This window comes from Megascapheus bottae, chromosome X, assembly GCF_031878675.1.
Source record: "Megascapheus bottae isolate mThoBot1 chromosome X, mThoBot2.hap1, whole genome shotgun sequence".
Classification (NCBI taxonomy): Eukaryota; Metazoa; Chordata; class Mammalia; order Rodentia; family Geomyidae; genus Megascapheus; species Megascapheus bottae.
In genome coordinates this window covers 23,130,506-23,154,053 of record NC_143547.1, presented here as the reverse complement: position 1 = coordinate 23,154,053, position 23,548 = coordinate 23,130,506, and the positions used below count along the sequence as shown (strand labels likewise).

Here is a 23,548-nt window from a genome sequence, read left to right as displayed (position 1 = left end):
TCCCTTGAGCACTTTACATCTCTAAAATAAAGTTCAAACAGGAGCTGCACATCAGGAGAGGGGCCTGGCAGGATTTCCGGTTGGGGAGCAGAGCCTGGGTTTCAACTAGGTGCCAAGGCAACTGGAGGTTTTTTGCCAAGGCAAACATCAGCGGTTCACTTAAGGGGTGGAGCTGGCCCGTCCATGGAAACGGAAAACCCCACCCCTGAGGCCAATGACGCTAGCTACACACTTTCAGCCACTGCACGTGGGGGCGGTCCCTGGGTGGGGTCGCGCCTGCGCCTTACACACTACCTTGGCGCTGGCGCCCGTGCGCCCTGACCGCCCTACACCCAGAGGCTCTGAGTGAAATATGGTGCTGTCGGAGCTGGCCGCGCGCCTTAACTGCGCCGAGTACAAGAACTGGGTGAAGGCAGGACACTGCCTGCTGCTGTTGCGCAGCTGCCTGCAGGGTTTCGTCGGTCGAGAGATACTCTCCTTCCACCGAGACCTACTCACCACAGCTCCTGGCTTGGGACCCCGTGCCACTTGCATCGGCGGCTCACGGTGCCAACCCCGCGCTCGCCAGGTGAGTATTCGGGCTGGAACCACAACTCCACCCTTCCCCATTCTCTCTCCCTGTCCCACTTCCGGTGGTGGAGCGTTCCCTTTCATCCCTGAGGCGGGTCCCGCCCCAATCCTCTGGACTGCCAACCTTTCCTGGAGCCTCGACCCCCTCACCCTGCCCGCCCGCGCCCCTCCTCACCACCGCCTTCTGTAGTTTCAGCCCCAGTGTCCAGTGTGTGCCGAATGGAAACAGGAGATTTTGAAACATCACGTCCACAGAAATGGAGACGTGTACTGGGGAAACTGCCGGCCGGGCCGATGGCCCCTCGACGCCTGGGAAGTGGCCAAGGTAAATAAATGGCTGCTGCGGCTGGGACGTGAGGGGGTGCAGCTAGTGGATGGGTCTCGGTGGAAACCTGGGCCTTTTAAAGCTGTAGTGCAGGTTGATTGATTGATGCCATCCAGTGCCCAAGCGCTTAGGACTTACTTCGAGTACACTTGAGCCAGTTCAGTGAAGTAGAAACTTTCTTCTGCCTACCTGCGCTGAGCTTTAAGGAAGATTTCAGCAAGAGAAACCCGAGCAGGATGTAGATCCAAACATTACAAACATCGTGAGCACAGGCAAGGAAAGAGGAGCAGGGACAGAGTCTTGGAGGATAGGATTACTGAATGGCTCATTTGGCCTATATGGATGCCATGAAGATGGCAGAGGAAGTTAAGGGAAGATAAGGCTAAAATAGAAGGGACCCTAACTAGCTCCAGGAGCTTGGCCTAGTGGTAGAGTGCTCGCATAGCATGCACAAAGACCCAGGTTCGATTCCTGGGTGCCATATATAAAAGCTAGAAGTGCTGTGGAGCTATAGCCTTCAGGAAAAACCCAAGGACAGTACTCAGGCCCTCAGTTCACACCCTAGGACTGGCAAAAAAAAGGGGGGGGACCATAAGTATCCCTCTCTCAAGCTATGGAATGAAACTTGGGAAGGTGCAAATGAGGTAAGCAGCTAGAAAGAAATATACTTATTAGGCCTGTCCTCAGGTCTGGGTCTTGACTGTGTGATTGGCAAACAGCTGGGGTGATTTAGGAATTTTTCTTTTCTTTTTTCTTTTTTGTGTGCCAGTCCTGATACTTGAACTCAGGACCTGGGTACTATCCCTGAGCTTCTCTTTGCTGAAGACTAGCACTCTACCGCTTGAGCCATAGTATCAACTTCAGTGCTATTGAGGAATCAAACCCCAGGGCTTCGAGCATGCTGGGCAAGCACTCTACAATAAGCCACATTCCCAGCCCTAAGAATTTTATTTTGTGCGTCATGGGGCTTGAACTCGGCCTGGACACTGTCCTTGAGCTCTTCAGCTTAAGGCTACCTTTCTATCCCTGGGCCTGGGGGTTGTCACTGAGCTCCTAAGCTCAAGGCTACCACCCTCCCCTTGAGCTAAGCCACACTTCCCATTTTTTAGAGGTTAATTGGAGATAAGAGTCCCAGGTCCTTTTGTTGTCAGGCTGGCTTTGAACCTTGATCCTCAGATCTCAGCCTCCTGAGTAGCTAGGATTACAGGCATGAGCCATCGCACATGGTTCTTTCTTTTTTTTTTATTTTTTTTTGCCAGTCCTGGGCTTGAGCTCAGGGCCTGAGCACTGTCCTTGGACTTTCTCAAGGCTAGAGCTCTACCACTTGAGCCTCAGCACCACTTCCAGCTTTTTTCTATGTATGTGGTACCGAGGAATCGAACCCGGGTCTTCGTGCATGCTAGGCAAGCACTCTACCACTAGGCCAAACTCCCGGCCTGGTTCTCTTTTTTAACCAGTCCTGGGGTTTGAACTCAGGGCCTGGGCACTGTCCTTGAGCCTTCTCAAGGCTAGCACTCTACCACTTGATCCATAGCAACACTTCCAACTTTTTCTGTGTGTGTGGTACAAGGAATTGAACCCTGGGCTTTGCACATGCTAGGCAAGCACTCTTCTGCTAGGCCACACTCCCAGCCCCCATGGCTTTCTTTCTTTGGCTTATGTGCTGGTACTGTTCTCTACCAGTTGCTCAAGGACTTTGAGTCTTCAGCTCTCCATATTCTTCCCAGCTTATTCACTGTACAAATAGCTTTACTATTGTTGCCACTTTTTTGCCAGTCCCAGGGCTTGAGCTCAGGGCCTGAGCACTGTCCTTGGGCTTTCTCAAGGCTAGAGCTCTACCACTTGAGCCACAGCACCATTTCTGGCTTTTTCTATGTATGTGGTACTGAGGAATCGAACCTGGGTCTTAGTGCATGCTAGGCAAACACTCTACCACTAGGCCAAACTCCCAGCCCATTTATTTTTTATTTTTTAAGAAATAAAAGATTAAACAGTTACCATATGATTGACAAATACTCAAGAGAAATAAGGATTTGAAGTGTGGCTCGGGTGATAGAGCACCAAGCTTTGCTATCACATCATTGTCGTAGTCTTTGTCATAAAATCTTGGTAAAGACAAGATCATGTGATATGAAGCCTTCTGGTGTCTGGCATCTCAGATACTCACGTTCCACTGCCAACATGATTGCCAGTATATGTAGTGTGTGTGTGTGTGTGTGTGTGTGTGTGTGTGTGTGTGTGTATGTTTAATGATGCTGTAGTTACAACTCAGAACTTTGACCTTGCTTGGCTGGTATCTGACCACTTGAGCCACACCTGCAGTTCTGCCTTTTTGCTGTTTACTTTTGTTTTGGAAGATGGAGTCTCTAGGACTTTACTTCCCAGGTTGGCTTCCATCTGCAATCCTCCAGATCTCGACTTCTTGAGTAGCCAGGATTATAGGAGTGAGTCACTGGCACACAGTTGCTCTGTTTATTATCATGTATCATACCAGTTACTGTGAGTGCTTGACCTGCCAATCCCTTTGTGCATTCGCACTCCATCTCTGAGATAGGTGCCAGTAGTCATCCCTCATTTATTGACATATAATGTATTTGAGGAGAAGTAACTTGCAAGTCTTCCTTTAACAATTTGGTACTGAGATTTCAATCAGGAACAAATAAAAAAAGGTAACTTTTACCTTTGTGCTTCTATGTCACTTAAGAAAAAAACAGTTACAAAAATATGCCCCCCCCAAAAAAAAAGAAAAGAAAAAAACAGTTACAGCAGCTGTATCTAATCTAAGCTCTTGGCCAAGGATTAACCATGACACTATTTTCCCCACTTGCACTTCAAATGCACATCCCTCTACCATGTAGCCTTGGGCAGGTAAGCGACTTTGCCTCATCCTTTGGAGAGTGGATGTGTCACTGCTGTCTCCAGCTCCTGGGGTTGGTGGAGAATCAAGTGCTCTTATGCCTCCCCTTCTATAGGCCTTCATGCCCCGAGGACTGGCAGACAAACGAGGACCTGAGGAATGTGATGCTGTTGCTCTGTTGTGTCTCATCAATTCCTGTGATCACTTTGTGGTTGATCGGAAGAAAGTCACAGAGGTAAGAGCGGTCAAGTTAGAAGCCATGCACTGAGTCGATCAGGTTTGATACAGGGAGGGCAAGTGGTAAGACACCCTGTGAGTTAAGCCAGCCATGCAGTCCAAGGACAGCCCCCAGAATGGTGTTATGTGGGGATGGGTGGAGGAGGGGGAGAGAAAGAAAAAGAGAAGGGGGAAATAAACAAGAGAAAAAGGTAGATTTCAGTCCCAAGTTGGCATCACTAAACAGGCTAATAGGGTTTATAAATTCAGCCAAGAACTAAGGAAGATCCTAATACAAGTTTCCTGGCAGCTTGTTATTGTGCTACTTGCTGGTTCTTCTGTAAACAGAAAGTAATTTTCTGTGTTAAAACAGAAAATTTTTTTGTATATTTTTATTGTAATTAATAGAAGGGTTACATTATATTCACCAGATAGACGGTGCATTACTTCACATTGATACCTTTTCTCATGACATGGTCCCCATTTCCCTCCCCCCTTCCCTATCCTATTTCAGATAACCAGATAAACATATATACAGTATATCAGATAACAAGGTAAAATGCTGTAACAATATGAGATAACCAAGGGAGAGCAAAAGAGATGAGAGATAACATAGTACATTAAGGACAACAACCATTATACGGCCTTTGTTTCTATATCCTGGAGGTCCTTTCATTTAGCGTCATCCTATGTGGCCTTATGTATCTAGGTTTTGCTCTATTGTAAATCTCTGCTAGGAGAGCCCAAAGTTTCTACTGATTATGACAAATGAGGGAAACCATTGGGCCTATGTTCCTTTGAGTCTGGCTTACTTCACTTAGTATGATTTTTTCCAAGTCTTTCCATTTCCTTACAAATGAGGCGATGTTCTTTCTGACAGCAGCATAGAATTCCATTGTGTACAAATACCACGTCTTGTTGATCCACTCATCAACTGAGGGACATCTGGATTGGTTCCATATTTTTGCTATGGTGAATAATGCTGCAATGAACATTGTTGTGGTAGTAGATTGAGTATGCCCTAGTTTCTGGATGGTTGGGTAAATGCCAAGTAGTGGAATTGCTGGGTCATAGGGGAGCTCTATGTTTAGTCTTTTGAGGAACTGCCATACTGCTTTCCATGATGGCTGAATGAGTTTACACTCCCACCAACAGTGTAGTAGTGATCCCTCCTGGCCACATCCCCACCAGCATCTGTTGTTATTAGATATCTTGATGATGGCCATTGTACCTGGAGTGAGGTGGACTGTTTAAGTGGTTTTGATTTGCATTTTTTTTATAGCCAGAGATGTTGAGCATTTCTTCATGTGTCTATAGGCCATCCTTATTTCTTCTTCAGAGAAGACTCTCTTTAAGTCTTTGGCCCATTAAAAGAGAAAATTTTAATGCAGAAAATTTTCTGTATTTAAAACAGGGGAAGCTGGAAGTAGTGTGGTAGCTCAAAGTAGTAGAGTACTGGCCTTGAGCTGAAGAGTTCAGGGACAGCACCCAGGCCCAGAGTTGAATCCCCACAACAGACCAAACTAAATAAAACAACATTGTCAGCTGGACACAGTGGCTCACACCTGTAACCCTAGCTACTCGGGAGGCCAATATCTGAAGCTTGCAGTTCAAAGCCAGCCTGAGCACTAAAAAGTCCCTGAGACGCTTATCTCTAGTTAATCATAGAAAACCAAAAGTGGCACTGTGGCTCAAGGAGTAGGGCAATAGCCTTGAGCTGAAGAGCTCAGGTACAGCGCCCAGGCCCAGTGTTCAAGTCCTGCGACCGACAAAAAAAAAAAAAACAACATTGTCAAATATGTTGAACACTGGTAGAGTGCTTGCCTAGCATGCATGAAGCCCTAGGTTTGATTCCTCAGTATCACATAAACAGAAAAAGCCAGAAGTGGCGCTGTGGCTCAAGTGGCAGAGGGCTAGCCTTGAGAAAGACCATGCACAGTGCCCAGACACTGAGTTCAAGCCCCCAGACTGGCAAAAAAATGACATAAGGACCAGGAGTTTGGCCTAGTGGTAGAGTGCTTGCCTAGCATGCACGAAGACTGGTTCAGTTCCTTGGTATTACATACACAGAAAAGCTGGAAGTGGTGCTATGGCTCAACTGGCAGGCCACTGGCCTTGAGAAAGCCCAAGGACAATGCTTAGGCCCTGTGTTCCATCCCTAGGACTGGCAAAAAAATGACATATTTCATCAGCATGACAGCAGGTGGAAAGAGTGAAGACCCTCTGTGACCTCATACAAGCAAAGACTTATAACAGTGCTTGCACCTTGGAATGTGGAAAGCTATGTCATTTGTGTTTTATGTGATGGTACCATTTTTCATAAAATATAAGCAAAAGTTGATTTTTTCTGTCACTGTGTTTTTCACACAAAAAAACTTCCTTGTCTCACCTTCCTGGAACTTCCAACATGTAAAAAATATATGCATATGTTTATATTTACACATATTTGTTTGAAATATATGTATTTTTTAAGCCTGAAGTGGTGCTGTGGCTCAAATGGTAGAGCTCTAGCCTCTAGAAAGCCCCAACGACCATGCTCAGGCTCTGAGTTCAAGCCCCAGGACTGGCAAAAATGCACACACGCATTTTTTTCCCCTGGTACCAGTGGCTCATGCCTATAATCCTAGCTTCTCACGAGGCTGAGATTTAAGTAAGGATCATAGTTTGAAGCCAAGAAAGTCTGTGAGACTTTTTTTGTGGGTCATGGGGCTTGAACTCTGGGCCTGAGTGCTATCCCTGAGCTCTTCAGCTCAAGGCTACCACCCTACCCTTTCAGCCATAGCCCCACTTCCTATTTCCTAGTGATTGAATGGAGATAAGAGTCTCAAGAGCTTTAGTGCCTGGGCTGGCTTTGAACCGCAATCCTCCGATCTCAGCCTTTTAAGTAGGTAGGATTACAGGCATGAGCCACTGCATCTGGTTGTGATTGCCCACAACCTCTTGCCTCAGTCTGTCAAGTGCTAGGATTATAGGCAGGTGCCACAACATCTAGCTGGTTTATTGACATTTCCTACCCTGGTTAATTTCTTATTCATGCGCCACTGGGGTTGAACATACCTCTAAAGTCTTCACAGTACTTTATTCTGTGGCCAAAATCTGACTTATAGTCATATTTTATTTGTGCTCCCTCCTGTTTCAATTATTTAATTGTCGTAAAAATTGGAATTTCCAACTTTCTTGAGAAATCCGAAGGGCCTATAACACATAGCAGAAGGCCCTAGATTCACGCAGCTCCCACAGTAACAGGTGACAAGTTAATTAGAAAGCTGCCCCTTTATTAGAGAAATCCAGGCTCCAGTTGTCCCTATTTTTTCTCTTCTTTGGTCCATGCTGCTGCATGTGGCCAGTGTCAAGTTTCTTTTGAAATCATTTCTGTTTTGACCCAGGGAGGACTTTACTTTGTGGTGTATGTTCTCCGGACAGGATGAAATTAAGTAGAAGTCTTCCTTGGGGGATGAATTCTACAAGCTGTGCTATCCTCCATGCCAGTTTATGCAGTGGACTCAAGAAAAGGGCAGCCCTTCTCACCTGGAGACCTGATTTTTATATTTACCAAAGCCTTTCTGTGTTTTCCTTTCTTTTTTTTTCTTTTTTTTTTTCGCCAGTCCTGGGCTTGAGCTCGGGGCCTGAGCACTGTCCTTGGGCTTTCTCAAGGCTGGATCTTGAACCTCAACACCACTTCCAGCTTTTTTCTACGTATGTGGTGCCAAGGAATCGAACCTGGGTCTTCGTGCATGCTAGGCAAGCACTTTTCCACTAGGCCAAACTCCCAGCCCCCTTTCTGTGTTTTTTCTTTTCTTTCTTTCTATTTTTTGTTGTTGTTGTTGGTAATAGGACTTGAACTCAGGGCCTGGACACTGCCTCTCAGCTTTTTTTTGGTCAAGGCTAGTATTCTACCACCATGAGCCATAGCTCCACTTCCATTTCTTTTTCTAATAGTTAATTTGAGATAAGAATCTCACAGACTTTCTTGCCCCAGCTGACTTTGAACCTTGATCCTCAGATCTCAGCCTCCTGAGTAGCTCAGATCACAGGTGTGAGCTGCCACAGGCGTGAACCACTGCACCTGGCTTTGTGGTTATTCTTTGAAGTCACAAGATATCTGTTTTGAGGGCTTTTATCTTTTTGTCTTTCTATAGGTGATTAAATGTCGTAATGAGATCATGCACTCTTCAGAGATGAAAGTGTCATCTGTGTGGCTTACAGATTTTCAAATGAAGATCCAAAATTTTCTGAGTGAATTTAAGAATATTCCAGAGGTTGTGGCTGCATACTCCAGAATAGAACAGGTAAAAAATCATATTTAAAGTCCTGCCCTTCGGAACCAGGGATCATAAATAAGCAGTTACTTGTTTAAAATGTGGCACTTACTAGATTTAAACTAAAAGTACAGTTGTGGGGTTGAACTCAGGACCTGGGCACTGTCCCTGAGCCTCTGTGTGCTCCAAGCTAGCACTTTACCACTTGAGCCACAGCACCATTTGCAGTTTTTGAGTAGTTAAATCAGAGAAGAATCTCACAGGGACTTTTCTGACTGGGCTGTCTTCAAACCGCAATCCTTTAGATCTCAACCTCCTGAGTAGCTAGGATTATAGATGTGAGCCACAAGCCCCCAGCTTAAACTAAGTTTTTAATTATTATTTACGCTACAATGTTGGGATTGAACCCCTGTCTAGAATCCATTCTAGGCAACCACTCTACCACTAGGCCACATTTCCAACCTTTGATTATTATCTTGTGGTGCTATGGATGAAACCCAGGGTTTGGGTTTTGTTTTGTTTTTTTGCCAATCCTGGGGCTTGAACTCAGGACCTGAACACTGCCCTTGGGCTTTCCTCAAGGCTAGTGCTCTACCACTTGAGTCACAGCACCACTTCCAACATTTTTCTGTGTATGTGGTACCAAGTAATCGAACCAGGGTCTTCATGCATGCAAGGCAAACGATGTATACCACTGAGCCCTGAGTCTACACTAAAGTTTAGAACATAAGCAAGGGAAAGAATGCCAGTAAGAGGCCTGTTATTCCGCTGAGCTAATAAGCTTTTCTGTAGTAATGGCTAACGTAGATCTAGTTAATAGTGTTTAGTTTGCCAATGCTGTGAGCAGTCCATTGAAATGTCTTGATCTTGAAAGCAGTTCAGTGGGCTGACAATGTAGCTCAATGGTAGAGCATTTACCCAGCATGTGCAAGATCTTATGTTCCATCTTCAACACTAAAAATAATTATACATTTAAAGAATGAATAAATCCGGGGCTGGGAGTTTGGCCTAGTGGTAGAGTGTTTGCCTAGCATGCACAAAGACCCAGGTTCGATTCCTTGGTACCACTTACATTGAAAAATGATGGAAGTGGTGCTGAGATTCAAGTGGTGCTGAGACTCAAGTGATAGAGCTCTGGCCTTGAGAAAGTTCAAGGACAGTGCTCAGGTCCTGAGCTGAAGCCCAGGACTGGCAAAAAAAAATGAATGAATAAATCCGTTCATGTATCTGTGTGATCTTCCCATAGCTGTTGACCTCAGACTGGGCTGTTTACATTCCTGAGGAAGATCAGCCAGATGGGTATGAATGTGAACTTGGAGGTTACCTGAGTGTTAGCCAAATCAATGAAATCGAAATGGAACTACTAAAGGAAAAACTGCAAGAGATATGCCTTCAAGCAGAAGAACAAGAAGTGTGGCCCAAAGAGGTAAGGGCAGGGATTGGAGCCTCAGTGTGAGTGAAGAATATGAGGACCCAGTTTAGACCCAGAGCCAGTTAGGTTCCTGATCTACAAGTTAAGTAATTTCCAAAAGTGAATACGTTTTTGACACAGATACATATTATGACAAATATTTTCATTTAATCAAGCTCTTGAGGGTCTAAAGTATGTCATACAGTAGAATAATGAGTGGCTGGGAATGTGACTTAATAGTAGAGTACTCACTTAGCATGCATGAAGCCCTGGATTTGATTCCTCAGTACCTCATACACAGAAAAAGCCAGAAGTGGCTCTGTGGCTCAAGTGGTAGAGTGCTAGCCTTGAACAAAAGAAGCTCAGGGATACTACTCAGGCCCTGAGTTCAAGCCTCAGGCCTGGCAAAAAAAAGAGGAAGTAGAACAATGGGGTAAAGACTATAACAACATTCTGTACGAGAGGGAGTCTCTTGGGCCTCTCAGTGGAATTGCCAAAAAAAAAAAAACACAAAAAAACAAAACTCAGTAAAGGGTTTGGCAAATTAAGGGGAAAGGGCACATTTGGCAGAGTGAAGCAACCCTTGGTACAGTATGAAGGCTAGTGTGGGCCTGGGCAATAATTAGGTGAGTCCCATGACATATGGTCAGGTAGGAATGTAATTCAGTGAATTAACAAAAAACATACTTCAGAAAGTTTTCTTCACCACACCAAGGGCTTATTCTTTCTTTTTTTTGCCAGTCCTGGGCTTGGGCTCAGGGCTTGAGCACTGTCCTTGGACTTTCTCAAGGCTAGCACTCTACCACTTGAACCTCAGCACCACTTCCAGCTTTTTGCTATGTATGTGGGATACCAAGGTATCGAACCCGGGTCTTCGTGCATGCTAGGCGAGCACTCTACCACTGGGCCAAACTCCCGGTCCCCACCAAGGGCTTATTCTTAAAAGCAGGAGGGAACCATATGTTCTCAAGCAAGGAAGATCAATCAGATCACACACAGCTTTTAGAAAGTAAACTTTTGTCACAGTTGGGAGTTAGATGACTGGCCAGGGGATCAAGAAATAAAAGCCTCATGTGCTTGCATGAGGGAAGACAGATTGTGGAGGCAGAGCCAGATTTTAGAGGTTTTGTGGAGGATGATGGATCTTAGTAGCCTGATAGAATACTTGGACATAGCATGAGACTGGAAGGAGGAGAGAAGGACTAGAAGATCATTAAGGTTTTAGGACCTGCATGTAGGAATATGAACCATCCATTATTGCTACTAAAAACAGTGAGGCTGGGCCGGGAGTTTGGCCTATTGGTAGAGTGCTTGCCTAGCATGCCTAAAGACCCCAGGTTCAATTCCTAGGTAACGCATACGTAGAAAAAGCTGAAAGTGGTGCGGTGGCTCAAGTGATAGAGTGCTAGCCTTGAGAAAGCCCAATGACGATGCTCAGGTCCTGAGTTCAAGCCCCAGGAGTGGCAAAAAGAAAATGAGGCTGACATACACATGTGCATTTATATAAATATCACAATGAAACCCTTCGTGCAATTAACTTCAGCTGATTTTTATTTATTTATATTTTGCCACTCCTGGGGCTTGAATTCAGGGCCTGGGCACTGTCCTTGGACAACTTTTCCTCGAGGTTAGCACTCAACCAATTGAGCCACTTCTTACCTTTTCTATATATGTGATACTGAGGAATTGAACCCAGGGCTTCGTGCATGCTAGGCAAGCATTCTAACACTAGGCCACAATCTTGGCCTTGTGCTTATTTTAAAAAAGACCTAAAACCGCTGGGCGCAGGGGCTCACACCTGTAATCCTAGCTACTCTGGAAACTGAGATCTGAGGATCTCAGTTCAAAGCTAGCCTGGGCACTAAAGAGTGAGAGAGACTCTTATCTCCAATTAATCACTAGAAAATGGGAAGTAGGGCTGTGGCTCAGGGAAAGGGCTGTGGCTCAGGGGTAGGGCAGTATCCTTGAGCTGAAGAGCTCAGGGACAGTGCCAGGCCAGATTTCAAGCCCCATGACCCACAAAACCAAAAAGAATGAACGAAGGAAGGAAGGAAGGAGGGAAGGAAGGGAAGGAAGGGAAGGAAGGGAAGGAAGGGAAGGAAGGGAAGGAAGGGAAGGAAGGGAGGGAGGAAGGAAGGAAGGAAGGAAGGAAGGAAGGAAGGAAGGAAGGAAGGAAGGAAGGAAGGAAGAAATCTGGGTGGCCAAAGTGCTTGTGGCTCACATCTTAATCTTTGGTATTTGGGAAGCTGAGGTCTAAGGATCTCAATTCAAAACCAGCCAGTTAGGAAAATCTATTAGACTCTTTTATCTCCAGTTAACTAGCAAAAAGCTGAAAGTGGAGCTATGGTTCAAGTGGTAGAGCTCCAACATTGAACAAAAACCCTAAGAGACAGTGCTCAGGCCCTGAGTTGAACCACAGTTTGGGCACACACACAAAGCCAGGCTAACTGAAGGGAACAGTGCTAGCAGCTGAACAAGCAAGCTGAGAGAGCAAAAGAAATGAAGTGCATGCATGTACTTCCATGTAAATGCACGGGGTATCTGAAGAAGAGGTAGTTCGTTGTGTCACTTTAAGGGAGGGGTGCTTACATAACTAGAGAAAGAGTTTGGAAGAGAACTGACTTTTTAGCATCTTCTGTGTAGAGCTTCAGTTTTTTGATTTTACATTATTACTGTCAATTTTGTGTGCATATATAACCAATAAATGCACAGGTATGAAAACTCAAAATGAAAAAGCTTCATTTTATATCATACACATCCATGCTTACAGATGTGAGTGTATAGGATGAAACCTTGTTATGTAAATGCAACAGAAACACATGAGGAAACAAGCCCACACCACATCAGGTGTGGTGGTGTTTTTAAAATACATTTTGTTACCGATTTTCTATGCATATAGATTCTATGTGTGCACATGTGTACACACATGTGTGCTGATCCTGGGGCTAGAACTTATGGCCTGGGTGTTATTCCTGAGTTTTGTTTGGTTTTGCTCAAGGCTAGTGGTGTACTTGAGCCACAGGTCCGCTTCTTGGCTTTTTTGCTTGCTTGTTTGTTTTTATATAGATGTTTATTGGAGATGAGTCTCACAAGACTTTTTTTTTCCTGGGGTGACTTCAGACTGTGATCCTTAAATGTCATCCTGCTGAGTAGCTAGAATTACAAGTTTGAGCCACCTGGGCCCAGCTATCTGTAGAGATTTTTTTTTTTGCCAGTCCTGGGCTTGAGCTCAGGGCCTGAGCACTGTCCTTGGATTTTTCTCAAGGTTAGAGCTCTACCACTTGAGCCTCAGCACCACTTCTGGCTCTTTTCTAAGTATGTGGTACCAAGGAATCGAACCCGGGTCTTCGTGCATGCTAGGCAAGCAGTCTACCACTAGGCCTAACTCCCAGCCCCTGTAGAGATTCTTATAGCTAGAGTCCCTTCCTTCCTTCCTTCCTTCCTTCCTTCCTTCCTTCCTTCCTTCCTTCCTTCCTTCCTTCTTCCTTCCTTTCTTCCTCAGTCTTAGGGCTTGAACTCAGGGCCTGAGCACTGTCCTTCAGCTTTTCTCAAGGCTAGAGCTCTACCACTTGAGCCACAGCACCGCTTCCCGTTTTTTCTATGTATGTGGTACTGAAGAATCGAACCCCGGTCTTTGTGCGTGCTAGGCAAGCACTCTACCACTGGGCCAAACTCCCGGCCCCTAGCCAGGGTTTCTTGATGGACAGGAACAGGAATAGGTCTTCAGGTTGCAGAGGGCAGGCAGATGATGGGGATAAAACCCAGGACTTCACACGCATGCTCAGCATGCCCTTTGTCAGTTGGTTGTTCCCCAGTCCCACATGCCATTCTCGAAGCTGCTAAAATTTGTCATTTGAATTATAAGTCTGCTATGAAAAAAATCATCCTAAGCTGTGCTTTGTATGATCTTCTCTTGCAGATCTCAACTCAACTGGAAATGGTAAAGGAATTTCTGAGAAACAATGAAGATCTTAGAAAGAGTCTTACAGACGATATACAGAAGCTAGACAGCCTCTATCTGCAGCATCAAAAACGAGATTCAAAGGAAGCTGAGAGCCAGACACCTGAAAGGAAGGCGTGAGGTGAGGTTTAGGCATAGGATGTTTAAATAAGGACACAATAGCCTCGCCTCTTTGATGTCTGTTCTCTTATGTGAAGCTGTACTGAATACAGCAGTCTAACCTGGTTCCCCTACGCCCTCATTATTTCAAAGGAAGGCCACTGAGCTTCATGTTTTTTCTCTAATTAATGGCTCTTCCATTTGTGAAGGCATTCAGCGTCAACTCTCTGCCAGCTTTCTTAGACAGAAGTCACTAGTCTGGTCTTTTAAAACATAAAATTTGAAGCATTTCTGCCCCCTCAAGTGGTGCCAGCTATGCCCAGTTCTTCCTGTGGCATTAATAGCAATTGGGTAGTTTTCATAAGAAATACTGGTTAACCTAAGTAACCATCTTCAGGGTTTTACTTGTTTTTCTCTCAGAGAAAATGAATGTATTCCCTTCCTTCTTTCTCCTCTCCCTTCTCCTCCCCCCTCCCCTTCCTTACCCTTCCTTTCCCTTTCTGCTGGTCCTGGGGCTTGAACTCAGGACCTGCACTTCTTTTTGCTCAAGGCTAGCACTCTGCCACTTGAGCCACAGCATCACTTCTGTCACTTTTTGGTGATTTATTGGAAATAAGAGTCTCATGAATTTCTTGCTGGCCTGGCTTCAAACCATGATCCTCAGATCTCAGCCTTCTGAGTAGCTAGGATTACAGGCGTGCCCCACCGGCACCCAGCCCTTCTCTTCCATTTTAGGTTATCCTTCAATGAAAATCTATTCTGTGAAAATCACTCTGGCTTCTAGTTCAGGCATCCTTTTCTATGTAAAAGAAAAAAATACTGTACCCAAGCAAAAAGGAGCATTAGTTCCCCTTGATTTTCTTCTGGCTTTTCAGATATTTTTCATATTCGCAAACATACTGTATATGTATATGAATCAGTAATAAATAGTCTCATATCATACCTTGGTTTCCTGCTTCAAAAGATGAGTCTTGGCCAGGAGCACAGCTTAGTGGTAGAGTGCTTGCCTAGCATGCACAAAGCCATGGGTTCGATTCCTTGATACCCTATACACAGAAAAAGCTGTGAGTGGTGCTGTGGCCGTGAGTGGTGTGTGCTAGCCTTGCGAAAGCTCGAGAACAGTGCTCAGACTCTGATTTCAAGCCCCAGGACTGGCAAAAAAAGAGTCTTTTCTGTCCCTGGATTGCAGTTGCTTACCACAATGAAGGCCTTTGTGTCAGGCCTGGGCTGAGAACTCCCATGAAGTGCTCTGCGCCCCCATCCCACCCCCCGCATGCACACCCAGGCTCCATAGCCTCAGCGTGAAAGTCATTCTCACAAGGATGCCCAAGAGTGAGCTAGGACATAAAGGTTGAGATAGAAACCTTCCCTTTTTGGAGGAAAGCAAGAGGGAAATTTTGACTAGAAGTCCATTTTCTAGCCCTTTTCATTTAGGACAGAACTGTGACTACTAGATTTGAGTAGCCTGAGGCAGTAGAGCCAGGGAGGGGACTGCTGGCCTGGTCAGTGGGGGGCTAGAGAGCAGGGACTTGACCCATGCAGGCGGAAGGTCCAGGCCACCACATCTGGGCTGCTGTGGTACCATCCAGCAGGCAGCTACATGTCAGTGCACTTAGAAGATGGCAAGTCCACGACTGTTCCAGTTGGTTTTGTATACTTTGTTCCCAGTGCAGGCCTGGCCCTCTTGAGGTGAATGTGTGACCAAAGGTTCATCTGTTAGTCAAGGAGTTGATTCATTATTATCAACGAAGCCCACTCCTTCATTCATAAAATTTATGAAATTAGGTAAGCGTTGGTGACTGGTACCTGTAATTCTAGCTACTCAGGAGGCTGAGATCTGAGGATTGCAGTTTGAAGCCAGCCCAGGCAGCCTCTTATCTCCAATTAACCACCAGAAAATAGGAAGCAATACTGTGGCTCAAAGTGGTAGAGCCATGGCTCTGAGCAAAAGAGCTCAAGGACAGTGCCCAGGCCCTGAGTTCAAGCCCCATGACTGACAAAAAAAATTATGAAATTGTATCTCTCTTAACGGAAATGCAGAAAAAACCATAAAGCAAACTTACAAATCCCTTCATGCTTTCTATGTTTCTTTTACCCCCAAAGTCTTCTAATCATACTTTGTCCTGTTTGTTCCTGAACTGTGCAGACACTGTGGTGGTGTGTAGAGTCCGCCATCATCTTCCCACGGCCAGTGGCACTAAACTGACTCAGGTTGCCTTTGGACATTCAGGACCAGAATTGCCATGTGCCCACAACTCTGCCTGAAGGAAATAAATGCCCCATGCCACGTCTGAGCAAAGATGGATGTGCGTCTTCACCTGTTTAACTGTTCTGAACTCTGCACAGGCTGGACAGAGAATGGGATATATCTGACATCTATTTTGTACATTACAATGCATTTTAAAAATTCCAAGAAACTAGGATGAATGTGTTTGGATCCATAGGTTTGTGGTTTTTAGTGTGTTCCTTTAGTCTGCTTCTATTTTTGATAGTGGAGATTGAACTTGCACTGGCTAGGCAGACCCTCTGCTCTTTGAGCCATACCTCTAGGCCCTGTTACTATTTTGAGATAGGGGCTTACTTTCTGTCCAGACTTTCTGGCCTGGGCTTTGATCCTCCTAACTTGTGCTTCCTTATGTCACTGAGGAGAACAGAAATCTGCCACTATGCCCAACCATTGTGCTACCACACCCAGCCCATCAGTTAAGACAGTCTTGCAACCTTTTTTTTTTTATGTGTGCCAATCTTAGGGCATGAATATTACCTTGTGCTTTGACTTGGCTTTTTCACTCAAGGCTGGAACTCTACCACTCAAACCACTCTTCCATTTCCAGCCATTTGCAGGATAATAGGAGATAAACGTTCCATGTGAACTTTTTGAACTGGGCTAGCTTTGAACCTCTATCTTCAGATCTCAGCCTCCTGATTAGCTAAGATCACAAGCATGAGCCACCAGCACCCAGAAGACTCTCACAAACTTTTTATACCTTGATTGACCTCAGAACTCAATCCCTACGTGCTATGCATAGTCTAATGATAGAGTGCTTGCATAGCATGCAGAAACCCTGAGTTCGATTTCCCATTACCACATACACAGCAAAAGCTGGAAGTGGTTCTGTGACTCAAGTGGTAGAGTGTTAGCGTTGAGAAAGCCCAAGGACAGTGCCCAGGCCCTGAGTTTAAACCCCAGGACTGGCAAAACAAACAAAAACTCAATCCCCCTATCTCTATCTTATAAGTAGTTTCCTTTCTTTCTTTCTTCCTTCCTTTCTTCCTTCCTTCCTTCCTTCCTTCCTTTCTTTCTTTGTCTCTCCCCTCCCCTTTTTTTCCAGTCCTGGGGCTTGAACTCAGGGCCTTGGCACTGTCCTTGGGCTTTCTCAAGGCTAGAGCTCTATCACTTGAGCCTCAGCACCACTTCTGGCTTTTTCTATGTATGTGGCACCAAGGAATCAACCCCTGTCTTTGTGCATGCTACGCAAACACTCTACTACTAGGCCAAACTCCTGGCCACCCTTCCTTCTTGCTTTCCTTTTCCATTTTCCCTTTTCCTTTTCCTTTTCCTTTTTCCTTTTTCCTTTCCTTTCCTTTCCATTCCTTTTCTTACCAGTCTTGGGTCTTGGACTCAGGACTCAGCACTGTTCCTGAGCCTCATTGTGCTCACCACTAATGCTCTACCACTTAAGTACTACCTCTGGCTTTTTTCTGAGTAGTTTATTGGAGGTAAGAGTTGCACTGCCTTTCCTACTCAGGCTGGCTTCAAACCATGATCTTCAAATCTCATCCTATCTGGGAGCTAGGATGACAGGCATGAGCCTCCAGCACCTGGCACAAATAGTTTTTCCTTATGCAACTTGCACTTATCAGTGTTGCAGCCAATGAAATTGATGCAAAAATAAGGATTTGTTTGGTATAGATGATGGTATAAGAGCTGTCATCCTACTAGATTTATTAACTTTTATAATGAATCAAAGATATTGTTAAGGTAATTGTATACTAATAGCATTTAATTACATTAAAGCAGAGGAAACTGGGCACTGGCCGCTCATACCTGTAATCCTAGCAACTCAGGAGGCTGAAATCTGTAGCACTGCCACCAAATATAAATAGAACAACGAAATGCTTATCCAGCAGAGCACAGTGTCAATGTGTATTTTATAATAACAGGTCTGGAAAGTTGTTTTCTTTCCCCAAGCCTGTTTGCTTTGTTGGGTCTGAAGGGAATTGGGGTCCCTGAGTTTGTAGCAGGAATTTGACTTTCCTATTTTGTGTACTCTCATAGGAAATTTGAGCAACAAAAATGCACATGTGTATTTTGAATTTTTTAATAAAAAATAATAACAGTAACCTGAACCATGAAAATGGAATTTGTCATCTGTCCTGGATCTTGTAACTTTCTTTTTGTAGCTGTGCCTCCCAGGGCACTGGCAGATCTGCAGAATCAGGGAAGAGCGCAGGAAGAGCTTCCTTTCCTGGAGAAACAGCATGTGCTTCATAATTTTGAAAGAATTCAAAGAGAAAAATGACTGGAACATTAATAAAAAAAAAACTCCATTAAAATTAAAAAAACACCCGAACCTTAGTGCAGATGGCTCATGCCTGTAATCCTTCCTAGCTACTCAGAAGGCTTGAGATCTGAGGACCACTAATCAAAGCCAGTCTGGGCAGGAAAATCTCTAAGACCAAAAACCCTTACATGTAGCTATGTGGAGTGATAGACTACCATCCCTGAACAAAAAAGCTAAGGGAGGGGGCCAGGAGCATGGCCTCTGGTAGAGTGCTTGGTGAGCATGCAGGAAGCCCTGGGTTCCATTCCTTGGTACCACCTACACAGAAAAAGCTGGAAGTAGTGCTACGACTTAGTAGTAGAACACTAGCGGCAAGCGCAGAAAGGCTCAGGACAGTGCCCAGACACTGTGCCCCGGACTAGCAAACAAAAACTAAGGGAAAATGCCTATTCCCTGAGTTCAAGCTTCAGTACAGGTGTGTCATGTTCATACACACACAGAGAGCTACCTAAATTATGGAAAATAAGTCTGTTCGTGACCAATATTTCTAGCCCTACCAACTCAGAAAATGTTACTGGCATCATAAAGTAGCAGCCAAACTGGACACCTATAACCCTAGGTGGCTCATGCCTATAATCTTAGCTACTCAGGAGGCTGAGATCTGAGGATCACAGCTCAAAGCCAGCTCAAAGTCTGAGAATCTTACTTCCAATTAAATCACAGAAAAAGCTAGAAGCAACACTGTGGCTGAAGTGGTAGAGTGCTAGCCTTGAACAAATGGAGCTCAGGGATAGCACTCAGGGCCAGAGTTCAAGTTTCAGGACTGGCAAAGAAATAAAAAAAAGTAATAATTAAAAAAAATAAAGCCAGGCACCAATGGCTCATGTCTGTAATCCTAGCTACTCAATAGGCTGGAATCTGAGAATTGTGATTCAAAGCAAGCCCAGGCAGGAAAAAAGCCAGAAGTGACACTGGCTCAAGTGGCAGATCACTAGCCTTGAGCACAAAGAGGCTCAGGGACAGTGCCCATGTGAGTTTAAGCTCCAAGACTGGCAAAAAATAGTAGCAGCCAAGATCCATAGAGTTTTAAATTACCATGGTCTGAAAGGATTATGTTTGAGAATTTGGGGAATTATGAAATGATTATTACCTTAATGACTCAAAAAGCTCATTTTGGTTGAAGTGCTAATTAACTTGTGTGGATTTAGGCAGCACAAGGCTAGTTTTCCTAGTTGGGTGGACACAATAGGAATAAAGTGTGCAAGTGCAGCGCTGTATTGGAGTGGAGGTGCTGGCAGCCTTAGATATTTTCTCTAATCATTTTGATCTCTAAATTATAAATGTAGACTAATAGGAAATTATCAGCAGGTTAACCTTGCCAGGTTAATTAGAAAGCTACCTGCTCTGAAATGTCTTCAACAGACACTGCTGGCCTTTTACTGAAATATATTCAAATTACAAAATACATTTTGTAAGACATGCTGAAAAATGTTAATTCGTATAATACTTGGCGAAGTGAAAAAAATATTCTAATTTTTAAAATAAAATCTTACCTCACTTAACATGATTTGTTCTAGTTCATCCATTTCCCTGCAAAAGAATGATTTTATTCTTTCTAATGGCTGTGTAGTCGGTGACACGGAGCGCTGCAGGACCAGCTGGAAGGCGAGCGTGCTGGTCCTCTGAGCGACTGGGAAGAGTGAGCATTCTTGAGGCCATCTGCACCTTCTCACTGGGCAAAGATGGTCAGCGTCGTGAAAGGAGTGCTTATAGAATGTGATCCTGCCATGAAGCAATTCCTCCTGTAATTGGATGAGTCTAATGGCTGTATAAAATTTTATTGTATAGAGATGGGTACCACACTTTTTGGGTCCACTCATCTGTAGTGGGGCATCTGGACTGTTTCTGTATATTGGCTATTGTGAATAGTGCAGCAATGAACATGGCAGTGCAGGTGTCCCTATCATATCCTTGTTTGTGATGCTTAGGGGAGATGCCTAGGAGTGATATAGCTGGGTAGTAAGGAAGGTCTGTGTTTAGGTTTTTGGGGTTCTATTGTTATTGTGGTTGGTCATGGGGCTTGAACTTGGCCTGGGCGCTGTCCCTGGGCGCTGTCCCTGAGCTCTTTAGCACAAGGCTACCACCCTACTCCTGGAGCCACAGCCCCACTTCCATTTTTGTAGTGATTGATTGGAGATAAGAGTCTCAGGTTCTTTAGTGCTAGGGCTGGCTTTGAACAGAGATCCTCCAATCTCAGCCTCCTGAGTACCTAGGATTATAGTCACACAGCTTTTTTTTTTTTGACCAGTCCTGGGAGCTTGAACTCAGGGTCTAGGCACTGCAATTGCATTTTCTCAAAGATAATGCTCTGCCACTTTAGCCACAGTACCATTTCCAGCTTTTTCTGTGTATGTGGTAAGGAGGAATCAAATTCAAGGCTTTGTACATGCTAGGCAAGCACTCTACCACTAGGCCATGCTCCTAAGCCACATCCCGCTTTGTGATTTATTTTCTAACTTTTTTTTTAGTGTGTGTGTTTGCTGGTCCTATGGCTTGAACTTGGTCTGGGCATTGTCTGTCCCTGAGCTTTTTTTCTCAAAGCTAGTACTCTACCAATTGAACCACTTCTGTAGTTCCAACTTTTTTGTTGTTCATTGGAGCAACACCGACTTTTCTGTACCAGCTGGCTTCAAACCTTGATCTCAGTTCTCAGCCTCCTGAGTAGCTGGGATTATAGGCATGAGCCACTGACACCCAGCTCAGAACTGTTTTGTATTTGTTTGTGTTTTTACCAGTCCTGGAGCTTGAACTCAGGGCCTGGGCACTGTCCTTGGGCTTTCTCAAGGCTAGCACTCTACTACTTGAGCCACAGCACCATTTCCAGCTTTTTCTGCGTATGTGGTACTGAGGAATCAAATCCAAGGCTAGTTATTCACCAGAAAACCGGAAGTGGGTCTGTGGCTCAAGGGGTAGGGTGGTAGCCTTGAGCTGAAGAGCTCAGGGGCAGCACCCAGGCCCAGAGTTCAAGTTCCATGACTGACAAAACAAAAAGGAAAATCAACAAAAACAAACAAAAAACCCACCCAAACCCAAGAACTACCATGTTAGGTTCTCTCTGAGGCGGGATAGGGGAGGCAGGCATATCATGCCAAGGGTAGCTCTATGGAGAGGCCCACAGGATAAGAAGATGAAGCCTCAGGAAAACAACTGTTAGCCCAGAAGTGGATGTCCCCTCCCCCCCCACACCAGCCAAATCTTCAGAGATGGGAACCTTACATTCCTGAACCTCAGAAAGTGTAACAGTAGTTTATTCTTTTAAGCTGTGCTGGGAGGTGAAGAGTTACACAGCAATAGATAACAGGCACTAGACTATCCCACAGTTTTGTTCCTGTGCCCCACCCCCTTTATAAGACTGCATACAAAGAGGACTGATGCCTTGATGTCACAGAAGATGAAGATTCTTCCAGTGTTCCACTGATAGTTCTGCTTTAGCCAATAGCCCATGCAGTAAATTCTAGGAAATTCTAGAGGAGGTAAAAGGCCTCCTCTTCAATCCCCCCTCCCTTCTGTTTGCCCTCAGGCTCCCTGATTTTTGGATTTCTATGGGAAGACTCAGCTACTATATTGGCAAGTGAGTTTTAGTTCCCCAACCCTTATTTTTACAAACTGCCATCATATTTTGGCAAGGGAAAGGAAAAAGGATAGTTTTGGCTTTTTTTTAACCTTCTATTTTCCTACAAGACAGGATTGACAAAGTATCCTGCATTATCACAGCTGCCACAGCAGATTCTCAATTGTTCTTGTTTACCAGGTGATTCTGAATTCTCAAGTATTCCTTCAAAGCCCACATTGTATCCTTCCCTACCTCATCTCTAATAACAAAGTAATTTGTTAAAAAGTTCACACTGGATTTCATTTCAGCCCACTTTGAAACATTTCCCCTCCACACAAACAGCCTCAGGATCTCCTTTGCTACAGGCATTTGTGATTGTCCAAAAATGTAAAGGACGTGTGCAATCTAAAAATCCCCTTATTTGCCTTGGACACCTAAAACAAGCCACAAAAACATGCTCCTTGGAGAGCTTAAAAAAGACAACGCAAAGGGTAGAGGTTGAGGGATAATATAAAACTTTTTTTCATTAAAACAATCCTTCCCTCTCTCTCCATGAACAGGTCTCTTGTGACAAGAGACTCTCCAATCCTCCCCCCTACCCCAAACCCAGACCGCCCCCACCCCAGTTCAAGAAATAGGCAACACTCAAAGAGATTTCAATTTGATGCTTCTTTTTTTCAATTTATTATGATTAACCAAACTGCAGGTTTTCAAGTCAGGTTCACACAGTTTGAGAGTCAAAGCCAAGTCTTCCTTGATGTTTCTTGCAAAAACTGCACAGAAGGGCGATCAGGTGTCGTCCTCCCACCCCCCATTAACGTGCTTTGGGGGATGGCTTTGAACTGGGGCGGGAGGAAGCTCCAGAAGCCCCATGGGCTCCGCTGCCACTGCCATAGTGGAAGCGGAGGTAGCGAGTGCCCTGCACGCTCTGGGCCACGACGTTGGTGGCGTGGCACGCCAGCAGCAAGAAGTTTCGAGGCTGTACGCGGTAGGCGAAGCGCATGAAGGCGGTGGAGTACAAGATGAGTGCTGTGGTCATTCTGCCGCTGATGATGTCGGGAGGAGCCTTGGTGTCTTTAATGGCTGCCAGCGGAAGGCCCCAATTGGCCACCGGACCCCAGAAATGCGTGCTGGTCAGGTAATCTCGGAACTCCTTGGTTGTCACATAGTCTCTCGTCTTTCGAAGTAGCGCTAAGATCGCCGCCATGGTCATCAGCTAGTAGGAATGCCACCGCCCAACTGCTGGCTACTGCGGGACTAGAATACAGAACCTTGATGCCCACAGTGGACAATGACGTACTTTAACTCTGTACCTGCACCGAGCTTTGCCGTAAAGCGCACCGGGTCGTACATGCTAGGGCATCGAACATCTATTGTCGTGTGTGTCTACCGTAAAACGCACCGGCCCCGGCCGCACCTGCTGGTGCATTAGACTTCTTTGTGTGTCTGCCGTAAAGCACATCGGGCTGCACGTGCAGCTGTGGCATAAGACATGTTTCAGCCTGGCGCCTTCTCATGGCTGCCGTAAAGTGTGTCAGCTCACACATGCAGCTGAAGTATGCCCTTTTGCATGGAAGGGACAGGGTTTCGCTCTTGCAGAACGTGCCCATGGCCTGTGTAGGTGCATGCCTGTGCATTGGCCCTCTGCCTCTTCCTACTTGCCCCATGTGCTATGGCCACCGTAAAACATTCAGGGAGTCATTCATCACCCAGGGAGGCAAGGGGCCTTCTG

General features: G+C 45.2%; 2 protein-coding genes across 3 annotated transcripts; one reads left to right on the top strand and one right to left on the bottom strand.

Moving 5' to 3' along the window:
* Nucleotides 1-312: 312 nt before the first annotated feature.
* CXHXorf38 (chromosome X CXorf38 homolog) lies at nucleotides 313-20,129 on the top strand. Of its 2 annotated transcripts, none has more exons than XM_090326100.1 (7): nucleotides 313-568; nucleotides 761-895; nucleotides 3,868-3,987; nucleotides 8,108-8,257; nucleotides 9,474-9,653; nucleotides 13,558-13,720; nucleotides 19,834-20,129. In XM_090326100.1, exons 1-6 carry the CDS (start codon nucleotides 353-355, stop codon nucleotides 13,717-13,719), a joined length of 963 nt encoding a protein of 320 aa, XP_090182226.1. In that variant the 5' UTR covers nucleotides 313-352; the 3' UTR covers nucleotide 13,720; nucleotides 19,834-20,129. The 2 variants fall into 2 exon arrangements, with proteins under 2 accessions (XP_090182226.1, XP_090182225.1); XM_090326099.1 differs by lacking the exon at nucleotides 19,834-20,129 and adding an exon at nucleotides 15,845-18,057.
* Nucleotides 20,130-22,490: 2,361 nt separating this feature from the next.
* Mpc1l (mitochondrial pyruvate carrier 1 like) lies at nucleotides 22,491-23,081 on the bottom strand. The gene has a single exon (XM_090326020.1). It carries the CDS (start codon nucleotides 23,027-23,029, stop codon nucleotides 22,631-22,633), a length of 399 nt encoding a protein of 132 aa, XP_090182146.1. The 5' UTR covers nucleotides 23,030-23,081; the 3' UTR covers nucleotides 22,491-22,630.
* Between the last annotated feature and the right edge of the window lie 467 nt (nucleotides 23,082-23,548).